Below are 19,054 nucleotides of genomic sequence, written 5' to 3' on the forward strand. Positions count from 1 at the left end.
CTTGTAAGATCGATGATAAAGAATATCTACAAACTACTTCCAAACGTTGTTTTATTTGCTAATGAAATTCACTTAAACTTGGTTATATTCAAAGTAAACCCTATCATTCAATCAATATAGACGTTAAAAAGTTTTTTTTTTTTTTACTATTTTTCCTTTTGGATAAATTAGCAAACCTCCGAGAGTAAAAAAAATTGAGGTTAAAATCCTAAAAAAATTACCAAAAGAAAGAAAAAAAAGAGAGGTAAATTTAGTAGGACGGCGCAGGAATATGTTGGAATAAGGAAGGTTGGAAGGACGCAAATAAATTGAGGAATTTAGGTCAAGTGTTCGGTTGCTCTTACTCACGTTGGTCACTCTTCTATTGCGGCTAGGGTTCTTCTTTTTTCTCCATTTAACTTTCTGTTTTTCTACAACATCCCTGTTCTTTCTTTTATTATATTCATGGAGCTCTTGTTAAGATAGGTTTCCTGGTCGCCTTTCTCGGACTGGAATTTCCTGTTTTTTGAGGTCTTTTTTGGGGTATTTGGTTTCGATATTAGTTTGGAAATGGCGACCGTTAATCCTTTCGATTTGTTGGGGGATGATGACGCCGAGGACCCCTCGCAGCTAATTGCGGCTAAGCAGGTGGCGGCAGTAACGGCACCGCCGCCCAAGGAAGGCTCTGCTCAGACCAAACCGGTGGTTCCGGCGTCTCAGCAAAATAAGCCTGCTAGTCTTCCTTCCAAGCCTCTACCACCTTCTCAGGCTGGTAATATTCTTCGTTTCTAAATCTCTGGTTTCATTTGAATATTGATCCTTTCATTTCTCGCTATTGGTTGTTTGAATTTACATTTTTCAGATGTAGTTTATTGTTTTTCTTCTAGCTGTTTGGATTTTTGCTCTAAAACTAAGCAAGAGTGATGGGTGGTAGCTGTTTTTAATTCCGTGGAAGTATTAAATTTCCTTTTTCTGCAAACAAAACCTTATGTTTTTTTTACTATGATGCGTTTTTTGTTTGTGATGATTTTTAATTATTTGAATATATCGGTAAAACCTTAACTTTACACCTTAATGAACTTGATGACTGTTTATTGATTTGGACTCTTTTGCGGGAACTTGGTAGTCTGCAATCAATTTTTCGTTCTTATGTTTGTCTTGCTTTTCTTATAATTTCGTCGTCCTGTTAGATTATAGTTTACCAACCTACTGTTTCTCTAATCATTGGATTCTTATGAGTTTCCATTGGTTGAATTACCCATTGGGAGATTGAGATGGTCTTTTTCTTGCTTTGAGTAGTAAGAGAAGCAAGGAATGAAGGCATTCGTGGAGGCCGTGGCAGTGGACGAGGTGGAGGACGGGGATATGGGCGAGGCCGTGAGGGTGGGGGCTTCAATCGTGACTTTGCCAATAGTGAGAACACTAGTGCACCTGAGGATGGAGAGGCTGGAAAGACAACTGAAAGGCGTGGATATGGTGGGCCTCGTGGTCGTGGTGGCCGTCGTGGTGGTTTCAATAATGGAGAGGTGGGTGATGGGGAACGCCCTCGTAGAGTATTTGAACGCCACAGTGGAACTGGCCGTGGGTTAGTCTGTTTTTTAAAACCTCATTTTACTCACTCCTGCTGTATAATTTACACTGTTTTGATGCTTTTTTCCTGATTTTTATTCCTAGAAATGAATACAAACGTGAAGGGGCTGGTCGTGGAAATTGGGGAAGACCAGCTGACGAATTTGCTGAGTAAGTACACGTATATACCCTCCATCATCGTGGATGTTTTTTTCTGTTAGAATGCCTCAACCATATAAAGTGAGTTTGGCCAGCCTCAACCATAGATTTTTATGCTTGTGTCATTATCTATCTATGCTAATAAGGTTATTTTTCTCTCCTTGGCAATTAGTTGTACCTTAAAAGTTCTGTTTTATATCTAGGGTAGCAGAGGAAGCTGTTAATGAACCTGAAAAGAATGTGGGTGATGAGAAGCCCGTTCAAGAGGAAGATACATCAGGTGTCAACACGGAGAACCCTGCTAAAGAACCAGAGGAAACAGAACCAGAAGACAAGGTTAGTCTTACTAAACTTACATTTTTGCTTGCATTTCAAATTGAATAGCTTTACTATACTTTTAAAATCATAAATCTGATTCATCTAACAGTTGTAAATTTGATTGCATATTAGCCTGGTGAGCTTTGATTGTGAACTCCTTCTACTGTTTCGCTTTATTTTTAATCTAGTTTACTCTTTTGTTCTGATGCAGGAAATGACTCTGGAGGAATATGAAAAGTTGCTTGAGGATAAAAGGAAGGCCCTCATGGCTCTAAAAACTGAGGAGAGGAAGGTGGATCCCAAAGAATTTGCATCCATGCAACAACTTTCAAGCAAGAAGGAGAACAACGACATCTTTATTAAATTGGTACACACTTAATCCTCTTTTGGAGTTGATTATCGATGGGATCTGATGACACTTAGCTTCTTGGTACATCAAATGAGAATTTGACCATTTCATGTTCTTCTGTTACTCCACTAGCAGGGATCTGAGAAGGATAAGCGAAAAGAAATTGCAGATAAGGAGGAGAGAACTAAGAAGGTATTGTTGCCTCTTCTTATAAACGATTTCTGCCCATTAAATTGTTTACTCAGGTTTGATGTCTAGAAAAATTCTAAAAGTCTTAGGGCAGCCTCCAGCCATTGTCTTTCTGAGGCTGAGTGAGGCTGAGTGTATGTCTTGATCCATAAGCCTTATTTTAAACTTAAAAATCATATAATAACATAACAATATTGTAAAGAAAAAAAGAAAAATTTCAATTGTCTTCAATATGCCTAAGTTTTCATGAGTTGATCACCTCAAAATGGAGAAACAAAATTGGACCAAAATCTTGCCTTGCCCTCAGAAGATGGTTTGCAACTCAAGACCCTACGAGCCTTCTTCCAAATTGTTTTGAGGAGTTAAAAGAGCAAAAGACAATGAGACGAAAATGAAAATAGTAAATGAGGTAAGGAAAAGAAAATCAAGAAATAGAGAAAGAACTGACCTTTTAGCTTTCCCTCATCTGTTACCACCCCAAACACTTTTTCCTTCCACAAATGATGGACAAAATTATGGCTGTCTTTTAGTGTGACCTCTTGCTTTTTAGTCATTAAGTAGTAGGTTTTTTACATAAAATTTTCTGTAAAGTCAATTATGCAGTGAATTATATGCCTCATTTAACTGACCTTTTAACTTAAGTTTAACCACACAACTTGCTCTCCTCAAGGCTTATGTTTTGAAAACATAGATGTCCTGCGAGGACATAGGATGTTTTTTATTGGGTCTATTTGGAACCTTCATCAAGAAATTTAATTGATTATAGAATTTAAAATATGAAAATATGAAAATAGACCCTGTAAAAGGTTAAATTACTAAATTTTTTTTTGTTTTCTTGTTTTTAGTCTTTGAGTATTAATGAGTTTTTGAGGCCTGCGGAAAGAGAGCGACAATACACCCCAGGTGGCCGGGTAAGGGGTCGTGGTCGTGGTTCAAGGGGAGGATACGGTGGCAGCTCGATAAGCAATGTTGCAGCCCCATCCATTGAGGACCCTGGGCAGTTCCCGACCTTAGGTGCGAAGTGAATTTCTCTATAAATTTTCCCTTGAAAAACTGTCTTTCTTTAATCTGGGGCAGGAAATTGACTAGAATAACAGTCGGTCTTCTCCTGTATCAAGATGATTTTCATGTTTTTCTTCTGGTTTAGGTGTAAATTGTGAAAGTCTTGTATTTGCCCTCGTCTATTTTCCGTTGTGTGTTCTCAACTGTTGTTTCAGACTGTTTGCCAGATCAAACTATATATTTATGAGTTCCTTGGTCCCTCACAGAGTACTGTTTACTTCCCAAATGGGGCATGTTGTTCTTCATTTGTTGCCATTCATGGAATTTTTCTGTTTGTGATACAGATAGTGAGAGAATATGAGCTAGCTTGTTCTTTTTTGAGTTGGATCTGAATTAGTGGATTTAGTCTCATAATTTGTGCGCTGGAGGGATGAAAAGCAGTGGAATTTAGAATGAAGAATCAACTCTGAGCGAGTTGGGCACCGTGACAACACAACAATGTGAGCTTGAGATGAAATAAACGGCCGACTGGGAAAGATAGAAGAACGAAAGGTAGAAAGGGAGGAAATGGAGGAGAGGAGGGAGAGGTTTTTTTCTTTTTTATTTCGGATGTCACATTAGTTTAAAGAGCATGGCAGCTACATTTTAGCACAACCCTCACACATCCTTAGCTAATAATTCACGTGTTATAAACATAATCTAGAGAAGCATTTTCTTAATCATGCTTAACTTCAATAAACTATTAACATACTCTTTTCCACTTTTCAAGTCAAAACATCGATTTTTCATTTTTTTTTTTTTTAAATGTTACAATTTTCAGTAATTAAAACTAATTTATAAATCAGTAAAAATAAAATAAAATAATAATATTATGATATTCCACACGAGTGATATAAGGAAACGAACAACGCAAAGTAAATTATACGTTTAAGATTTGGTTGCCCATTCCTTGCACGTACACTACCGTATGTCAAACCCATTGCGTCTAGGGTTTTCTCCTGCTTTCTACCGCGTAACGATTTCTTTTCCTTTTTCCTTTCTCTCTTTTTACAGATCCCCTTCGTCTCTCGTTCAGAGATTCATGGAGTTCTTGTTAAGGTAGGATTTCGTGGTCGCCTTTCGCGGAGTGCAATTCCCTTTCAGCTTTTCCGGTATTGATTTCATCATAGTTCCGAAATGGCGACCACGAATCCATTTGATTTGTTGGGAGATGACGACGCCGAAGACCCATCGCAGCTAATTGCGGCCAAGCACGCGGCCGCGGTGCTGTCTAGGAAAGCTTCTGATCATCCTCAGGGCAAACAGGCGGCTGCGGCAGCTAAACAGAACAAACCTGCTAATCTTCCTTCCAAGCCTCTTCCACCTGCTCAGGCTGGTCAGTTTCTTCGTTTTTTCATGGGAAGTTTTGGATTGTGGAAATGTCAGGGGTTGATTTGGATGATTGATCGTTTTTTTTTTTTCCCCTTTACTGTCTTTGTTGATTGGTTTTGCATTTCCTGATGTTGGTTTGTCCGCTTGTTTGCATGGTTACGTTGTTTGCGCCTATGGAAGAGTGCGAAGTCTCTCTTGGTGATGCTTTTTTTTTTTTTTGTTTCATATATATATATATATATATATATATTATATACATGTGTACACGTTGGGGTCATTTCAAATCAGCCAAAATGTTATAAGGTATGATTGCTTTTATCTCTGATACGGTTGTAGAATGTAATAGCCGGCTAGGATGTAGAACGGGAGGAAAGAACAAGGATAAAGGGTGTACAAGAGAAATCTCCATACATGTCTACTTGTGAGCGCTAGTTAGAAGCTCCCCTAATGGCACCAGACAATACTCCCTATTCCTGCGTCATTCCAGGCTAGAACAGTGCAAGATCGGCTCCCCACTAGGCACTATCAAAGCTCCCTCATTATTACTCTTTAGTGTGTCACGGGCCCTAAGTGAGTGACATTGCAATCTTACATGCTAATTAGACCCTCACTTGTCGAGGTGAGTTCATAGTTAGGGGTTGCCCTAACCGTCAGGTAAAACATAGGCTAAGGGTCACTAATAGGTCATACATATCATCTTCTAGAGCACATAACAGTTAGTCCGTAATTCAATCAAGGCATACATAGTTATTCCAACCTCTTAACATACTTCTAAGGACATAACTGACATTAAATCATAAATCACACATATCCGCACAACATACATGCACATCAAGCAAACTACGGTAAAACATAGTATGCTGTGGCCTAAACAAAGCATTCAAATCAATCAGAATCAATTTCCGTATAACGCAAACCCTAAACGTGCATATCGAGCTAAACCGATATAGATCCATAATTCAGGGTTTAACTAATCCATTTTTATGCTTAAACCATTTATAAATCATGCTAATAATTCATATGTCCAAGTCCTAGTTAATCCCTACAAGTATTTTTTGCTTAAAAATCCAGACGCTGACTACATGGTTGTTGACTTCTCAGGCTCGGTTTGGGTTGTCAAGAATTCCAAATTCTTCAAAATTCCTTAAATATGCCCTAAATTAAGTTGAAAGAATAAAACTGGTGAAAACAGGTTGAAAAACGGACTTTGGAAGGCTTAAAGACTATATAGAAGAGGGATGAGGTCAAAGTAATTGCCGTTAACCGTATGGCCACGTTAATGTCATGCTGACATTCTCTACTGTTGTCATGTTGACATCGTTAGGAACAAGGAAGTTGACTCAGCTCTCAACCAACCAGATAGACCTATGAGGACAACTCTAAGGCTCACAATTTATATCAATGATGAAGCTTTTATCTCTATAAATTTTAAGGCTTCAGATAGGTTCAAAGGACTGAACAGATTCTTCCAAGAACTATTCAATTGGTGTAATTTTTTGATTATTTTTTATGAGATTCAATTGGTATAACGTACGCACAAGTTGGATTGCTATATGTTATGGTTGGTTATTGATTTGTGCTCTTTTGCATTATTTTCTTAATGAAATGTTGTTTTTAATATTTACCTTGAAGAGGAACTGATACTATTAGATTTCTTTTGTCATGAAAATTCCATGTTTTCTCAAGAAATCATGTTTTGGAGAGCCAAATGGTAGGAAAGGCGTGATGAAGTTAACTGTATGAAGGAAATATTTGCATATACATCCAGATCGTGGACTGTTGTACAGATCTGCTTGGCCTCATTATTGTATTCTTGAATTTTCCTGTTTCTTGATATAGAACATGAAAGTCTGCAATCAATTTTTTATTCTTATCTCAAGCATAGTCTTGCTTTTTTCATCCTGTCCATAGTACAATATAATTTATTTATGGTCTATTCATTAATCTATTGGGGTCTTATGAGTGCCCCACCCAATTGGTATGAATTATCCATTGGTAACTGAAAGAATGTTTTCATACTCTTGAGTAGTAAGGGAAGCAAAGAATGAAGGTGGTCGTGGAGGTAGTGGTAGTGGGCGTGGTGGAGGCAGATATGGATATGGGCAAGGCCGTGTCAGCGGTGGCTTCAATCGTGAATTTCCTTATAATGATTACTCATTTAGTAGTAATCCTGAAGATGGAGAGACTGGAAGGACAACAGAAAAGCGTGGTGGATATGGTGGACCTCGTGGTCGTGGTGGCCGTCGTGGTGGTTTTACTAATGGAGAGGCTTCTGAAGGTGAACGTTTTCGTGGTGCATTTGAACGCCAAAGTGGAACTGGTTATGGGTGAGTGTTCTTTTTTTAAAACATCAGTTTACATAATTCATCTGTATCTTCGTCTCTGTTTTGATATTTTCAGCCTGTTTTTTAACTTAGAAATGACTTCAAGCGTGAAGGATCTGGGCGTGGGAACTGGGGAAGGCCAACTAACGAATTTTCTGAGTAAGTACATGTCTACATTTTTGGAAGTTTTTGTATGTTCCCTTTTGTTTCCTATAAACTGAGAGGCGGATGTTGCTGGAAGTTTTTATACATGTGCAAACTCTTGTATGCTGAGAGGCTAGTTTATTTTGCATACAGGGGTGCAGAGGAAGTTAACGAAACTCAAAAGAAGGTAGGTGATGAGAAGCCTGTTCATGAGGACGATCAGAACTCTGCTAAACAATTGGAGGAAAAAGAACCAGAAGACAAGGTTTGTGTCTTCAGGTTTTTTGGTAGTCTTCTTTCAAACTTGCAGCCTACCATTTCACTTGTCATTGGTTTTTCTTGTGGATTGAATATAAATTTGTACTTTGCTTGCTTACCAAACCAATGATTGCCATTTGGAATCCAAGTTGTAAATTTGATTACGAATAGGCTTCGTGGGCTTTGAGTATAAACATCACTCTATGTTCAACGTGATTTTGATTCTACCTTTTACTCTTTTCTTTTATCCTGATGCAGGAAATGACTCTGGAGGAGTACGAAAAGTTGCAGGAGAAGAAAAGGAAGGCCCTTCTGGCACTAAAAACTGAGGAGAGGAAGGTAGATCCTAAAGAATTTGCATCCATGCAACAACTTTCAAGCAAAAAGGACAACCAGGACGTCTTTATTAAATTGGTACACTTACTTTAATCTTCCTTTGGAGTTAAAATTATTTATTGCTCTGATGACCCTTGGCTCCTTGGTATATCGGATATTGACTTAGACTTGGCCGTTTAATCTTTTCATTTGTTCCACTTGTAGGGATCTGATAAGGATAAGCGTAAAGAAATTGCAGATAAGGAGGAGAGAACTAAGAAGGTAAATTATTACATGATTTCTTGCCCATTACATTGTTCTCTCAAGTTTAGTTTAGTTTTCAACTGGTGAAAAATGTTCTATTGTGATGCTTCTTAGTTGAATTAAGCAATCCAAATGTGTTTTAGTTGGTTTAATTTACTCGTATTACTTTTGCGGATTCACTCTCCTATTTGGAACAAAGCTTAAAAAAGAGGGAGGGAGTTTGGGGCTTCGGTTCAACGTCTTAACTTGGGTTTATTTGGTTGTGATGGGGAAAGCTGGGTGTTGGGGGTTTCAATAATGAGATTTAAGAAAAACTTGGCTAAGAAATTGGTTCATTTGTAAAAGTTTTACTCAACTTGGTTCTAAATAAAATAATGTCCATGATTGTAACTTGAATTATGTGTTGCAGACTTAATAGAGTAAGTAATGTTTTCCATATCATAGAAGGAACAGACTTTGTGACGTTAAAAAAAGTACTGATCTTTCTGTTGCTTTCTTTTGTTTTTTGAAGTCCTTGAGTATTAACGAGTTCTTGAAGCCTGCTGAAGGAGAGAGACACTACATGCCAGGCGGTAGGGGCCGGGGCCGGGGTCGGGGCCGTGGCTCAAGGGGAGGTTATGTTGGCAGCTCGACGAACAGCTCAATGAGCAGCAATGTTGCAGCTCCCTCGATCGAGGATCCGGGTCAGTTCCCAACCTTAGGTGCGAAATGAAATTCTGAATAAATTGGACTCGAAACTGTGTATATGGTTTTGGGCGTTCTCTATTTGATGTGGGGTTCCTTCCCTGTGTTACAAAGAGTTCTACTAAGTTTATTTGTTTAGATGTAAATTGTGAAAGCCATGTATTTTTCCTTATCATTTTCCATCCTGTGTGCTTTTCAACAGTTGTTTCGGATTTGCCATATCCAACTATTTATTTCATTTTACCTTATGCCATATTCTTATTCTGTGTTCCCAAAATGGGGTTTGTTTGGCCTTAATGAAGTAAATTAAATTATGTATTTAAAGAATACATACAACTTTGTTGATTAATAAATTTACCATTTGAATATTCACGCCAATGTTTTCACAATACAATTTAAATTTACAATTTAAATCATGGCATTTTGAGATTTTTTAACTTTTTTTTAAAATAATAATAATATACCTACGTTTATAAAATTGAATTTCTGTCCTCATTTTTTAAACAATAATAATTGTAATAATGACCAATCTTCATAAACTTAAATTTCTATCTTAATCAAAATGTCCTAAGTTTAAATTTATTCATTTATTTTAAATTTTCAAATATAAGTTTTATTTGATTCATCATAATAACAACTCTTCTACCCCATTTTGTTTTATAATTTGAGGAATTCAAAATACATTGAAATCATTATTTCACAAGTTTTAGATACTTTAAAACACTTTAGTTTTACTCGTTATAATCAAAACATGAATTAATGGACCAAAAAGCCAACAAAAAAAAAAAAAAATCTTTTGAAAAGTTTAATTAATATATTTCAACTTTGTTTAAAAATTAAAAAATACCTTTAATGTTAGAACTAAGTTCAAAAAGTACCCATCAAATTTTAAACTTAGAATTAACACCGTTTACCTTTATAATAAAGAGTTCAAAAAAATTCTTACTATTAACGTTTAAGTGAAAACTGTCTATCGGCACGTCATAAATTATCTTTAAACTTTTTAATACTACTTCTAAAAGTTTACGAGTATTTTTGAAATGCATTACTAACTATTAAGGTAATTTTTTTTTTTTTTTAAGGGAGTAATAAAACTTTTGAAACTCAAAAATATTTTTAAAATAAAATATTATTTATTTAAAACAAAATAAGAACAAAAAGAAGATAAATATTAGAGAGAGTAGAGAGACGAGGTAATTATCATTTAGCTTCAAATTAATTTGTATACAAAAAGAATAGGTGATAGCAGAATTACCCGAGGTTAATGGATGCATGTATAAATTATCGCGAAAATGAGAGAGTAGAGAGAGATTTCTCTTCGTTAATTAACTAAATTAGGTTTCGGGTGGAACATATATTTCCCGTCTCGTCCCTCTCCACTTTATATATATATATATATATATATATATATATATATATATATATTTTGAAAAAAAAAATTAATGAGATGGTTTGAAATGAATAATATTTAAAAAAAATATATATAGAAAAAGCGAGAAAAATTGGTGACAAGGTGTTAGTTTTATCCAGAATGGTGTTTAGTAATTGAAGTAACCAAACAGAAAAGGCGGGAATTCTCCCTTCAACTCCAAACCGCCCGAATTTCTTTGGATTCTTCCTTTCCCGCCCCTATCGCTTCACTCTCTACCCCCTTTCTCCCCCTAATCCCATACTGTCCTTCTTCATCTTCCTGCAGATCTTTGCCTCTGATCTTGGTTCAACCAATCAATTTAAGGTACAATCATTTATCTACACTTTAATTGGTATCTACTCATCGCTTGGAAGCTTACTCTTTCGTATAGTTCTAGTTAACATCTTCAGCGCCAGGTGAAAGCTCTTTTAGTTCTTGCGGATCGGAGGAGTTCGGATTTTGCTTCAGTCAACAACGCTGAGATATGAGATTTGGGAACTACGGTTTGTTGTGTAATTGATTTTATTCTTTGTCAAGAATGGCTGATTACAGTCTCCATAGCACTGTGGAACTGCAAAAAGCTTGGTATCTCTTCACGATATTGCTGGATATTGGTCGCCCTGCTTCTGTGGAAGAACTCGCTGTGAGATGTGAATTGTTCCGTGCTACACCAGATTTTGTTCGGTATCTATGCCAAATATCCGGTTCTCCTATTTGTATAGTGGATGATGCTCTTGTTTTCATTTCCATCATTGCGGTCTCTGCCGTGGGGCGATATTTTTCGAAGGCGACTAATGGATGGGGTTTTTTGAGACGAGATTTTGGAGTTCTAGAGCCAAATAGGTTCTGGGGTAGAGATGTTAAAACGTACTTTCGGAAACGGAAAAGATCAGTCCTTGATTCTGAAGGACATTTCCATGGAAAAAGGATCTTAACTTCAACTTCTGGAATTGGTACGAGTTTAGAGTTTGTTTTTTGTTTTCTTTATTTGCTATTTCAATAGTGTTTTCCTGATTCATTATCTTAGTTACTGAATTCATAGTCCGACCAAAGGTGATTGATGAAGTTGTAGGGAATGAAAGTTGTCTGTCAACAACAAGAAGGATTTCTCATAATTATGCTGAGGTACTTTTCCAATTTCGCTGTTTCAATTCCTTCTTCAGTTGGGTTTTTAATGTGCAACCTCTGAAAATTTGGTTGACCCATATTGTTTATATGCATTTATTCTGCTGACGGACCGAGACACTTCTCTTTTGTTTTAAACTATGAAACTGTAAATTTCTTATGAGTGATTAAAAAATGTCTTCTTAGCTACATGTTCTTTCTTTGTTTCTTCAGGTTTGGAATATTTTTTGCTTCTCATAGTTTTATGTACAAATTAAATGGTTCAATCTGGTGGATGATCAGCTTTTCTATCGTTATTTCTTACTTTTCTTCTAATAATGAATATTCATTTGATTTGGGGACTTTGATGCAGTGAAACAAGTATGAATTTTATTTATTTTGAGCTTGTTATCATGGAATCGCTTCTAGTTTCATTCTTCTATTGTTACATGGTAATGCAATAGTTTAATCAATCTCATAGTTTTGTGATTAGCTTGGTCTTTAGTTTATTTTTATTTTGTTTTATGTTCTACAACTTAACGACTTTGTGATGCTTGAGTTCGGTTTGTAACTTTCAGTTTGTTAAATGCAAGAACACAGCTGACTTTTTTTTTCCCTGCATAAAGGTACCTGCTAGCTATGTGACTCTCACCAGTTCAAATTCGCTTACAGTTGATTTGCCTTTCGAAAAACTCAAAACTGGACATTTTGATGTAAAAATTGATGAAGTGCCCTTCTCTCTTGGTTATGCTGACTCTCCAAACCTTTTGATGAGCCACACTAGACAAATGGGATCTGATATCGCTGTTCAAGCTATTAAAACTTTGACTAAAGATGATGCTGGGCCTTTAAGAGATAATGAACACGACCGCCACATGCACGAAGTCCAAAAAGACTCGAATATGCCGAATTTAAGGTACTCAGACAGAGGAATGTCATGTAACCTTGTTCTTTCTTTGAGTCCACCGTGTAGCTCCACAAACACACTTTCTTATGACAAAAACCACAAATTTTCTTGTAAGTTGGGAAACGCATCAGCATTGTGCCGTGGAGATGACATGCTCCCTTATGTCCAACCACACGAGGTTGACGATGGGACTTGCACTAGGCACCTTTCTAATATTTCAGAATGGGAGCTAGAAGATGAGAAAAACAAGATTTGTGAAACACGAAATTTCTCCAAGTACACTAGAACAACAGGAAACGATCTTGTTCACTTGGAAGGGCATGCAGTAACGGGTGAAGTACAAATAAACTTTCTGGAATTGAGAAACCCGGTAACTATATCAAACATGGATGGAGATAAGATATCCAGGAAAAACGTAACTCAGATATCCTGTTCCATACCTGACCAACCATTTATTGTGGAGCTACCTGTCAAGATCTTGGGAGAAGTTGATGGATCACAAAAATGTACTTCATCTCCTGAGAAAGTTCTCATGGCGTCTGCAGTGAATAGGGAGGTTTCTCATCCTCTCAAGCAGCAAAACCGATATGATAATGTTCATAAACTGACGCCTAAGGCGCAGAAGTTCAAGAAGATTTCAAATGGGAATGTGCACATTAAGAAACCTCCTGTGGACTCGACCAGTCCATCTATGGAAGTAAGTTTCTCTAACTCTCGTTTTGCACGTCTTTTGAAGCTATCTATTTGATTTTAGAGGTCATTGAGCGAAAATGGATGCTTGAGCTAAATGTGCAATTGGCTATATATGATTGAAGTAGCAAAACAAGTACCTAATGATTGATCTGTTGAAACAGTTGGAGAAAACATTATTTCCGCAGTTTGAGTCTTTCATCATCGAGGAAGAAGAAGGTTCTGGTATGCAGCTTCCATTGCTTGTCTCTCTGAGTGGCAGATTCCTATTCTTCTCATTTCCACTGGTTCTAATGATGTTTAAAACTTATTCAGGTGGATATGGAACTGTTTACAGGGCTCAAAGAAAAAGTGATGGGATACGGAAAGCTATCAAATGTAAACCTGATTTACTTTTAGGTTACTTTTTTAATCAGTTGCCAAATGGTCTGAATGTTTACATGTGCATATATATATTGGAAACGAAACAGATGTTTCTAACTTGCACAAATGTCACCAAGGGAGTAGTTAGAAAAGAATTTTCTAACTTGCACCAGGTGGCTGCTGTATACAAGTTAACCTCAAAGAAGAAATTCTAGTTCTTTTCTTTCACATTGAATGTTCTATTGTTTCTCTAGTCAAGAAGTCCATTGGAGCTCCAAACTATGACCACTCCCTTATATGAAGAATTGTCTAAACATGACTACTTTTATGCCTTCCTTTATTGTTCTTTTATGCGGGGGGTGGCTATGTGCATGGTATTTTGGTTTTTTCGACAAATCATTGAACAATAGCAAAAGCATGTTAGGCTCAATAAGAAATTGGAACTTGGAAACATGAGGGCCAAAAAGTCACGGGAATGTGACCTTCATGGTAAAGAAAACTGAATTTTTATTTTGTCGGTTCATTTTTATCACATCTTAAAGATTTCCAAGATTAGTTCTATATTTAAAGTCAAGTTAGATTGTTACTCACACTTTGGATGCAATACTGTTCTTGATTGAAAAATGAAAATATATGACGTGTTTCATGTTCACACTTGCAGGTCCCCATGTTAATGCTCACAAGCACAATGTAAACAACGAGCTGAAAATGCTCGAGCGGTTTGGGTATGTATATTAGGAAGAAACATTATAACATTTTCTTTGATTCACGAAAGCTTTTACAAATTAGAATATCATATTGAAACCATTTTTTCATGCAGGGGAAGGAACTTCATTATTAAGTATGAAGGGTCCTTTAGTAGTGGCAACAACGAATGCTTAATTCTAGAACACGTAGAACATGACAGACCTGAGGTAATTTATTTGCAATTCAATTATAATATAATTCTGAATTATTTTTGACGTTACTATTTTGGGCTACTAAGTCGGTTAGTAATGTGGAAAGTGAACACAAAATAATGCTTTGTAGTTTTGTGTGATTAATTTTAGTTCTTGGAGGATTGGTGCCCTGGAAAGTAGTTACACCATCTAAATTCTCTCAAAACTTAAAACTTAGTTTTTCTCAAAGTGAGGTCTGTATCTTGTGTTAACTTGTAGGTCTTGAAGAAAGATATTGATGTAGTTCAACTACAGTGGTACGGTTACTGCTTGTTTAAGGCCTTGGCATATCTGCATAAGCAGGTGAGATGCTGCTATAAGTAGCTGTGCATGAATGGCAAGGGAATGGAAATTTTTATAGAGTACTCAGCCCAAGTCTAACTACATTCTTTGACAATCTTAGGGAGTCATGCACAGAGACGTTAAGCCTGGAAACTTCCTGTTCTCAAGAAAACAGAACAAGGGTTACCTCATTGATTTTAACCTTGCCATGGTTGGTCCCTGTGTTTCATTTGCGATCTTACATTTAGTAAAATTTTCACCTCCATTGACTGAACGTTAATTGAAATTCTAACATTCTGTGATGTTCTTTTGTCCACTATTTTTTTTCTCAGGATTTACGGCAGAAGTACTCCATAGCAAGTAAGCTCCTCTGTGACACTTCGTGCCCTTTTTGGATCATGTTCAAAGTTCTTCACTTGCAAAGGAAGAAAAAAAGAAAAAAAAACCTTTGATGTTTTCTGTCTTGTTGGCTGTACAAATCTTTGTTGTTATCATTTATTTATTCGTTTGATTTATAATCTGATCGATCATTCCATTTAGGTAAATCAAATTCAAGTCATCATGCATCTTCGGATCATGTTCCTGTTCCTCATCCTGTGTCTGGTTCAGCCGTTAAAGACGAGAATAATTTCAGAGATCTTGCATCTCTCAGCAAGAGAGAAACAGGAAAATCTAAGCAGACTTGGGAGCACAATAAGAACTTGAAAAAGAGAGTTTATGTACCCTTGAAAAAATATCCAGATATGCGTGGTGGGAGTGCAATAAGAAGCCAGGGTGCAGATGGATCTGGTATAACCTCTGCCAAGGATGTAACAAGTGTTAGGACGTTTGCCACAGAAAATATGAGGGAGCCTCTTCCATGTCAAGGAAGAAAGGAACTGCTAAGTTTGGTGCAAAATGCATTACAAAATGCGGACCAGGCCACCCAAAATAGTTCCGATCTACGAAGGAAAAGGATAGCTGCTCCTCCAGGCAAGGAAGACAATAAAATTATACATCCAAGCCCAATGTTGGTCCATTGCACTGACATTTCTGTAGCTGGTTCTAGGGTACTAAAAAGTAAAGGTTTGTAGATGAATGCTCCACTTTTGAAGTATTTGGATGTTATGGTCTTTCTCTAAAGTAAAGTTACTTCCAGGAGATGCAAAACGTAAAAGAGAGGGTTCTTGTGCTGGGACGAAGGGGTTTCGAGCTCCAGAGGTATCCTACTTACTGTTACCTTGAAACAAATTTCATTGTACTCTTATGTAGTTTTGTGTTTTTTTTGGCCATATGTAACCCATATTCAATTACTATTGTGTTCGGGCATTCACCATCAACGCATGCAATTGTGTAGGTCCTATTCAGATCCCTACATCAAGGTCCTCAGGTCGATGTCTGGTCTGCTGGTGTTACTCTTCTCTATCTAATGGTTGGAAGAAGTCCTTTTACTGGAGACCCTGAACAGTAATATTCCTAATATCAGCCACAAGTTTTTTCATATTTTATTGCAGTCCAGTGGCATTTCTGACATGTATAAATCATGCTAGGAACATAAAAGACATTGCTCAATTGAGGGGCAGTGAAGATTTATGGGAGGTGGCTAAGTTACATGATCGTGAATCCGCATTTCCAGGGGTATATCTTCTAATATCTTCCAACCTTCATTTTATTTTACAATCACTGTTTTTTAAAAGGCCTTGATTATTAATTTACTAGCAATAAATATATCTAGATTTTGGATTTTCAAATTTTAAAAACTATCCTAACCGTTATCATATTGTGAAGCACTTGAAACATTATGATAATTGCTGCGATCAAGTATCATTAAAAGGCTTTTCTATACTCCACGTGAATCTTGGTCGTCTTTGTTGTTGGTATTAAGCAAGGAGACCTCTATCGTTCCTTGTCTCAATGCATCTCAGTGAGATCTGCATTCTTTTCCCTTTTAACACAAATCCTCACTATTCCTCCTCTTATAAACAAGTTTTCCTCTTTAGCTCCTTTTCCACATTTCTTTAATGAACAAATTATGCTATCTCATTTCCTTGTCTTTGTGTAACTTATTCTTAAAAACTGTACTTTCCACCCCGCCCTTATGGTCCAAAGAGCTTTCAATCTATGCCCGACCTCTGTATGGCTTGTCTTTCGAATAGATTATACAGGCCAATATCATGATCGGATAGTGAGCCAGTGATCTTTTGGTGGGTAGTCGACTTGATCTGCTAGTTCATCGCATCTAACCATCCCTTGAAACATTACCATGCCTAGTTGTCTATTAGTCTGATTCTTCATATATTCACTTGTTCATTCATTTTCTTAAGAATTCTTCTCATGAGATAGTTCTGATATATACAGACTGCTCATAAGCTAATCCTGGTTCATTAGTGAAGGTTTACTTTATGTTGCAGGAGTTGTTTAACATCAAATCCTTCCCAGCTATGGATTTGCAAAGTTGGGTTAAGGTTCACACAAAGCGACTGGATTTCTTCAAGCTCATCCCGAGGTCACTCTTTGATCTGGTGGACAAGTGCCTAACAGTTAATCCGAGGCAAAGGATTACTGCAGACGAAGCTCTAAGGCATGAGTTCTTCAACTCATGCCACGAGAAGCTTCGGAAGCTTCGGATACTCCGACGAGGTTCTAGTTTGAACTCTGCTGATGTCTTGGGCGTATCGAAAGCGGTTCAAGGACAGTCATTTGAGCTTTTAAGATGAGTACCATTTTATAGGCTTTGATATTGAATGCCCCCCCTTGTTTTTGAAGCTGTACATGCGTTTAGATGTTACTGAATGAATGTATGTTGATGTCATTATGTTGTTAACTTGTTACAGAAAATATAATGAACAGAAGGCAATATGTATATATAGTTTTGGATGAGTCAATCCCGTAGCTATACCAGCAGCATAAATAACCAAGTTTCTCGAGTAATTTCTTTCTATTCACTGTGTTATCTTTGTAAGCATGCCTCAATTATATATCTTCTGGATAATGAGTTCTTAAGGTTTTAGTTGTTTATGGGTTATTGATATCGTCAACCTTACTATTTACAACATTTGTGATCCCTGGTTTATTTCTACCTCTGTTTGGTTGTTATATATAAATATTTACATTGTTATTTATAAATTAAGGGTTTGTAGCCAATAATTATGTAATCAGTTTGCTAGTGTTACTCAGTGCTATGTTGTGCGTATTTTGAATGATTAGAAGAGAATTAAGGTCCACTAATGCTGCTGCTTCTATTATGATGGGATCACTTCACCATGTTCACATCTCGAAGGAAAAGTGCCCAAATTACTCCAACAGATCAAGCAAGCATGGATGCATTCAGACTTATTGTGCCGCAATTATATATAATTTAGTTGTCTTCAAGACACCCACCTTGTATAATGTATAATGTATTTTGCCGTGTGAGATTGTAAATTGGTTGGAGAAGAGAATGAAACCTTCTTTGTTATGGGTTGGAAACCTCTCGTTAATAGATGCGTTTTAAAATTGTAAGGCTAGAGACGATACGTAATGGGTCAAAGTGAATAATATTTGCTAGTAGTGGACTTGAGTTATTACAAAAATATTAGAGTCAGACACGGGGTGGTGTGCCAGCGAGAACGCTAGGCTCCCAAAGGGGTGGATTGTGAGATCCACCTCTCCTTTGTAGATGCATTTTAAAACTGTGAGGCTGACGATGGTACGTAACGGGTCAAAGCGGACAATATTTGCTAGCGATGGATTTGAGCTGTTACAAAGGTATTAGAGTTAAACACCGAGTGATGTGTCAGTGAGGATGCTGACCCCAAGGGAGTGAATTATAAGATCTCACATCAGTTGGAGAGAGGAACAAAATATTTCTTATAAAAGTGTGGAAACCTTTATCTAGGGAGATGATATGTAATGAGCTAAAGTCGATGATATCGGATAGCAGTGGGCTTGGGCTGTTATAGGTAGCCCATGTCATCATACATAAAACAATTCTTTAGCTATAGTAGAGCCACTTGGTTGGTGTAGGCTAGTACTAATTATTCTTTGTAAGGCCTAAATTTCCTCCTCAAATTCCAATTCAACCTTCCATCCATTATCTCTATGATATCAATTAAAACAAAATGACCCAAAAATAAAAAAGGGGAACCATAATTGGATTGATGATAAAATAGAATCTTGGGTCTCAATGATTTGATTTACGATAAAAAAAAAGAATTCTTGGTTCAGTTCAGTTCTCCACCTTAACGACAGAAAAATGATTGATCAAATCCTATTGAGTTTGACTCATAGGGATCATTTATGAAAGAATGACTATGGTTATCAAATTATTGAACAATCAAGAGTAGTTTACTTACAAACGATATTTTAATAGGTAAGTTAACACTTTAGATGGTGAAAAAAATCATCGTATGCTCCCAAAGATAGATTATTACGAGCCATACTTGACATATAGGTAACCAATTAGCCACCTTGTAG

The 19,054-nt window shown here is 36.8% G+C and overlaps 3 protein-coding genes across 7 annotated transcripts; all 3 read left to right on the top strand.

The window, feature by feature from the left end:
- Nucleotides 1-290: 290 nt before the first annotated feature.
- Nucleotides 291-3,880, top strand: LOC111472481 (RGG repeats nuclear RNA binding protein A-like). 2 transcript variants are annotated; one of them, XM_023118122.1, is made up of 7 exons: nt 291-751; nt 1,279-1,564; nt 1,654-1,719; nt 1,911-2,043; nt 2,237-2,392; nt 2,507-2,566; nt 3,409-3,880. In XM_023118122.1, the coding sequence occupies exons 1-7, from the start codon at nt 550-552 to the stop codon at nt 3,586-3,588; spliced, it is 1,083 nt and encodes a 360-aa protein (XP_022973890.1). In that variant the 5' UTR covers nt 291-549; the 3' UTR covers nt 3,589-3,880. The 2 variants fall into 2 exon arrangements, with proteins under 2 accessions (XP_022973890.1, XP_022973891.1); XM_023118123.1 differs by having other exon boundaries at nt 292-751; nt 2,510-2,566.
- A 639-nt stretch (nt 3,881-4,519) lies between these two features.
- On the top strand, nt 4,520-9,193 carry LOC111472477 (RGG repeats nuclear RNA binding protein A-like). Its single transcript, XM_023118118.1, has 7 exons — nt 4,520-4,940; nt 6,966-7,263; nt 7,354-7,419; nt 7,558-7,669; nt 7,921-8,076; nt 8,203-8,259; nt 8,753-9,193. The coding sequence occupies exons 1-7, from the start codon at nt 4,742-4,744 to the stop codon at nt 8,951-8,953; spliced, it is 1,089 nt and encodes a 362-aa protein (XP_022973886.1). The 5' UTR covers nt 4,520-4,741; the 3' UTR covers nt 8,954-9,193.
- A 1,311-nt stretch (nt 9,194-10,504) lies between these two features.
- LOC111472476 lies at nt 10,505-17,540 on the top strand. 4 transcript variants are annotated; one of them, XM_023118114.1, is made up of 16 exons: nt 10,505-10,660; nt 10,728-11,289; nt 11,379-11,461; nt 12,067-13,044; nt 13,202-13,262; nt 13,353-13,415; nt 14,062-14,125; nt 14,221-14,314; nt 14,558-14,641; nt 14,742-14,831; nt 14,953-14,980; nt 15,161-15,685; nt 15,759-15,820; nt 15,957-16,066; nt 16,150-16,237; nt 17,011-17,540. In XM_023118114.1, exons 2-16 carry the CDS (start codon nt 10,875-10,877, stop codon nt 17,314-17,316), a joined length of 3,051 nt encoding a protein of 1,016 aa, XP_022973882.1. In that variant the 5' UTR covers nt 10,505-10,660; nt 10,728-10,874; the 3' UTR covers nt 17,317-17,540. The 4 variants fall into 4 exon arrangements, with proteins under 4 accessions (XP_022973882.1, XP_022973881.1, XP_022973884.1 ...); XM_023118113.1 differs by having other exon boundaries at nt 10,505-11,289; XM_023118116.1 differs by having other exon boundaries at nt 10,505-11,289; nt 15,161-15,679.
- The last annotated feature ends 1,514 nt before the right edge of the window (nt 17,541-19,054 follow it).

Source organism: Cucurbita maxima, unplaced genomic scaffold (assembly GCF_002738345.1).
Source record: "Cucurbita maxima cultivar Rimu unplaced genomic scaffold, Cmax_1.0 Cma_Scf00074, whole genome shotgun sequence".
In the NCBI taxonomy this organism is placed as follows: domain Eukaryota; kingdom Viridiplantae; phylum Streptophyta; class Magnoliopsida; order Cucurbitales; family Cucurbitaceae; genus Cucurbita; species Cucurbita maxima.

Bases quoted from the DNA above. Each gene is read 5' to 3' on its own strand.
- LOC111472481 (XM_023118122.1), top strand. From the start codon at position 550: ATGGCGACCGTTAATCCTTTCGATTTGTTGGGGGATGATGACGCCGAG. The intron at 752-1,278 runs GTAATATTCTTC...TGCTTTGAGTAG, and splicing joins TCTACCACCTTCTCAGGCTG to TAAGAGAAGCAAGGAATGAA. The intron at 1,565-1,653 runs GTTAGTCTGTTT...TTTTATTCCTAG, and splicing joins CACAGTGGAACTGGCCGTGG to AAATGAATACAAACGTGAAG.
- LOC111472477 (XM_023118118.1), top strand. From the start codon at position 4,742: ATGGCGACCACGAATCCATTTGATTTGTTGGGAGATGACGACGCCGAA. The intron at 4,941-6,965 runs GTCAGTTTCTTC...ACTCTTGAGTAG, and splicing joins TCTTCCACCTGCTCAGGCTG to TAAGGGAAGCAAAGAATGAA. The intron at 7,670-7,920 runs GTTTGTGTCTTC...ATCCTGATGCAG, and splicing joins AAAAAGAACCAGAAGACAAG to GAAATGACTCTGGAGGAGTA.
- LOC111472476 (XM_023118113.1), top strand. From the start codon at position 10,875: ATGGCTGATTACAGTCTCCATAGCACTGTGGAACTGCAAAAAGCTTGG. The intron at 11,290-11,378 runs GTACGAGTTTAG...CTGAATTCATAG, and splicing joins AACTTCAACTTCTGGAATTG to TCCGACCAAAGGTGATTGAT. The intron at 13,045-13,201 runs GTAAGTTTCTCT...CTGTTGAAACAG, and splicing joins CGACCAGTCCATCTATGGAA to TTGGAGAAAACATTATTTCC.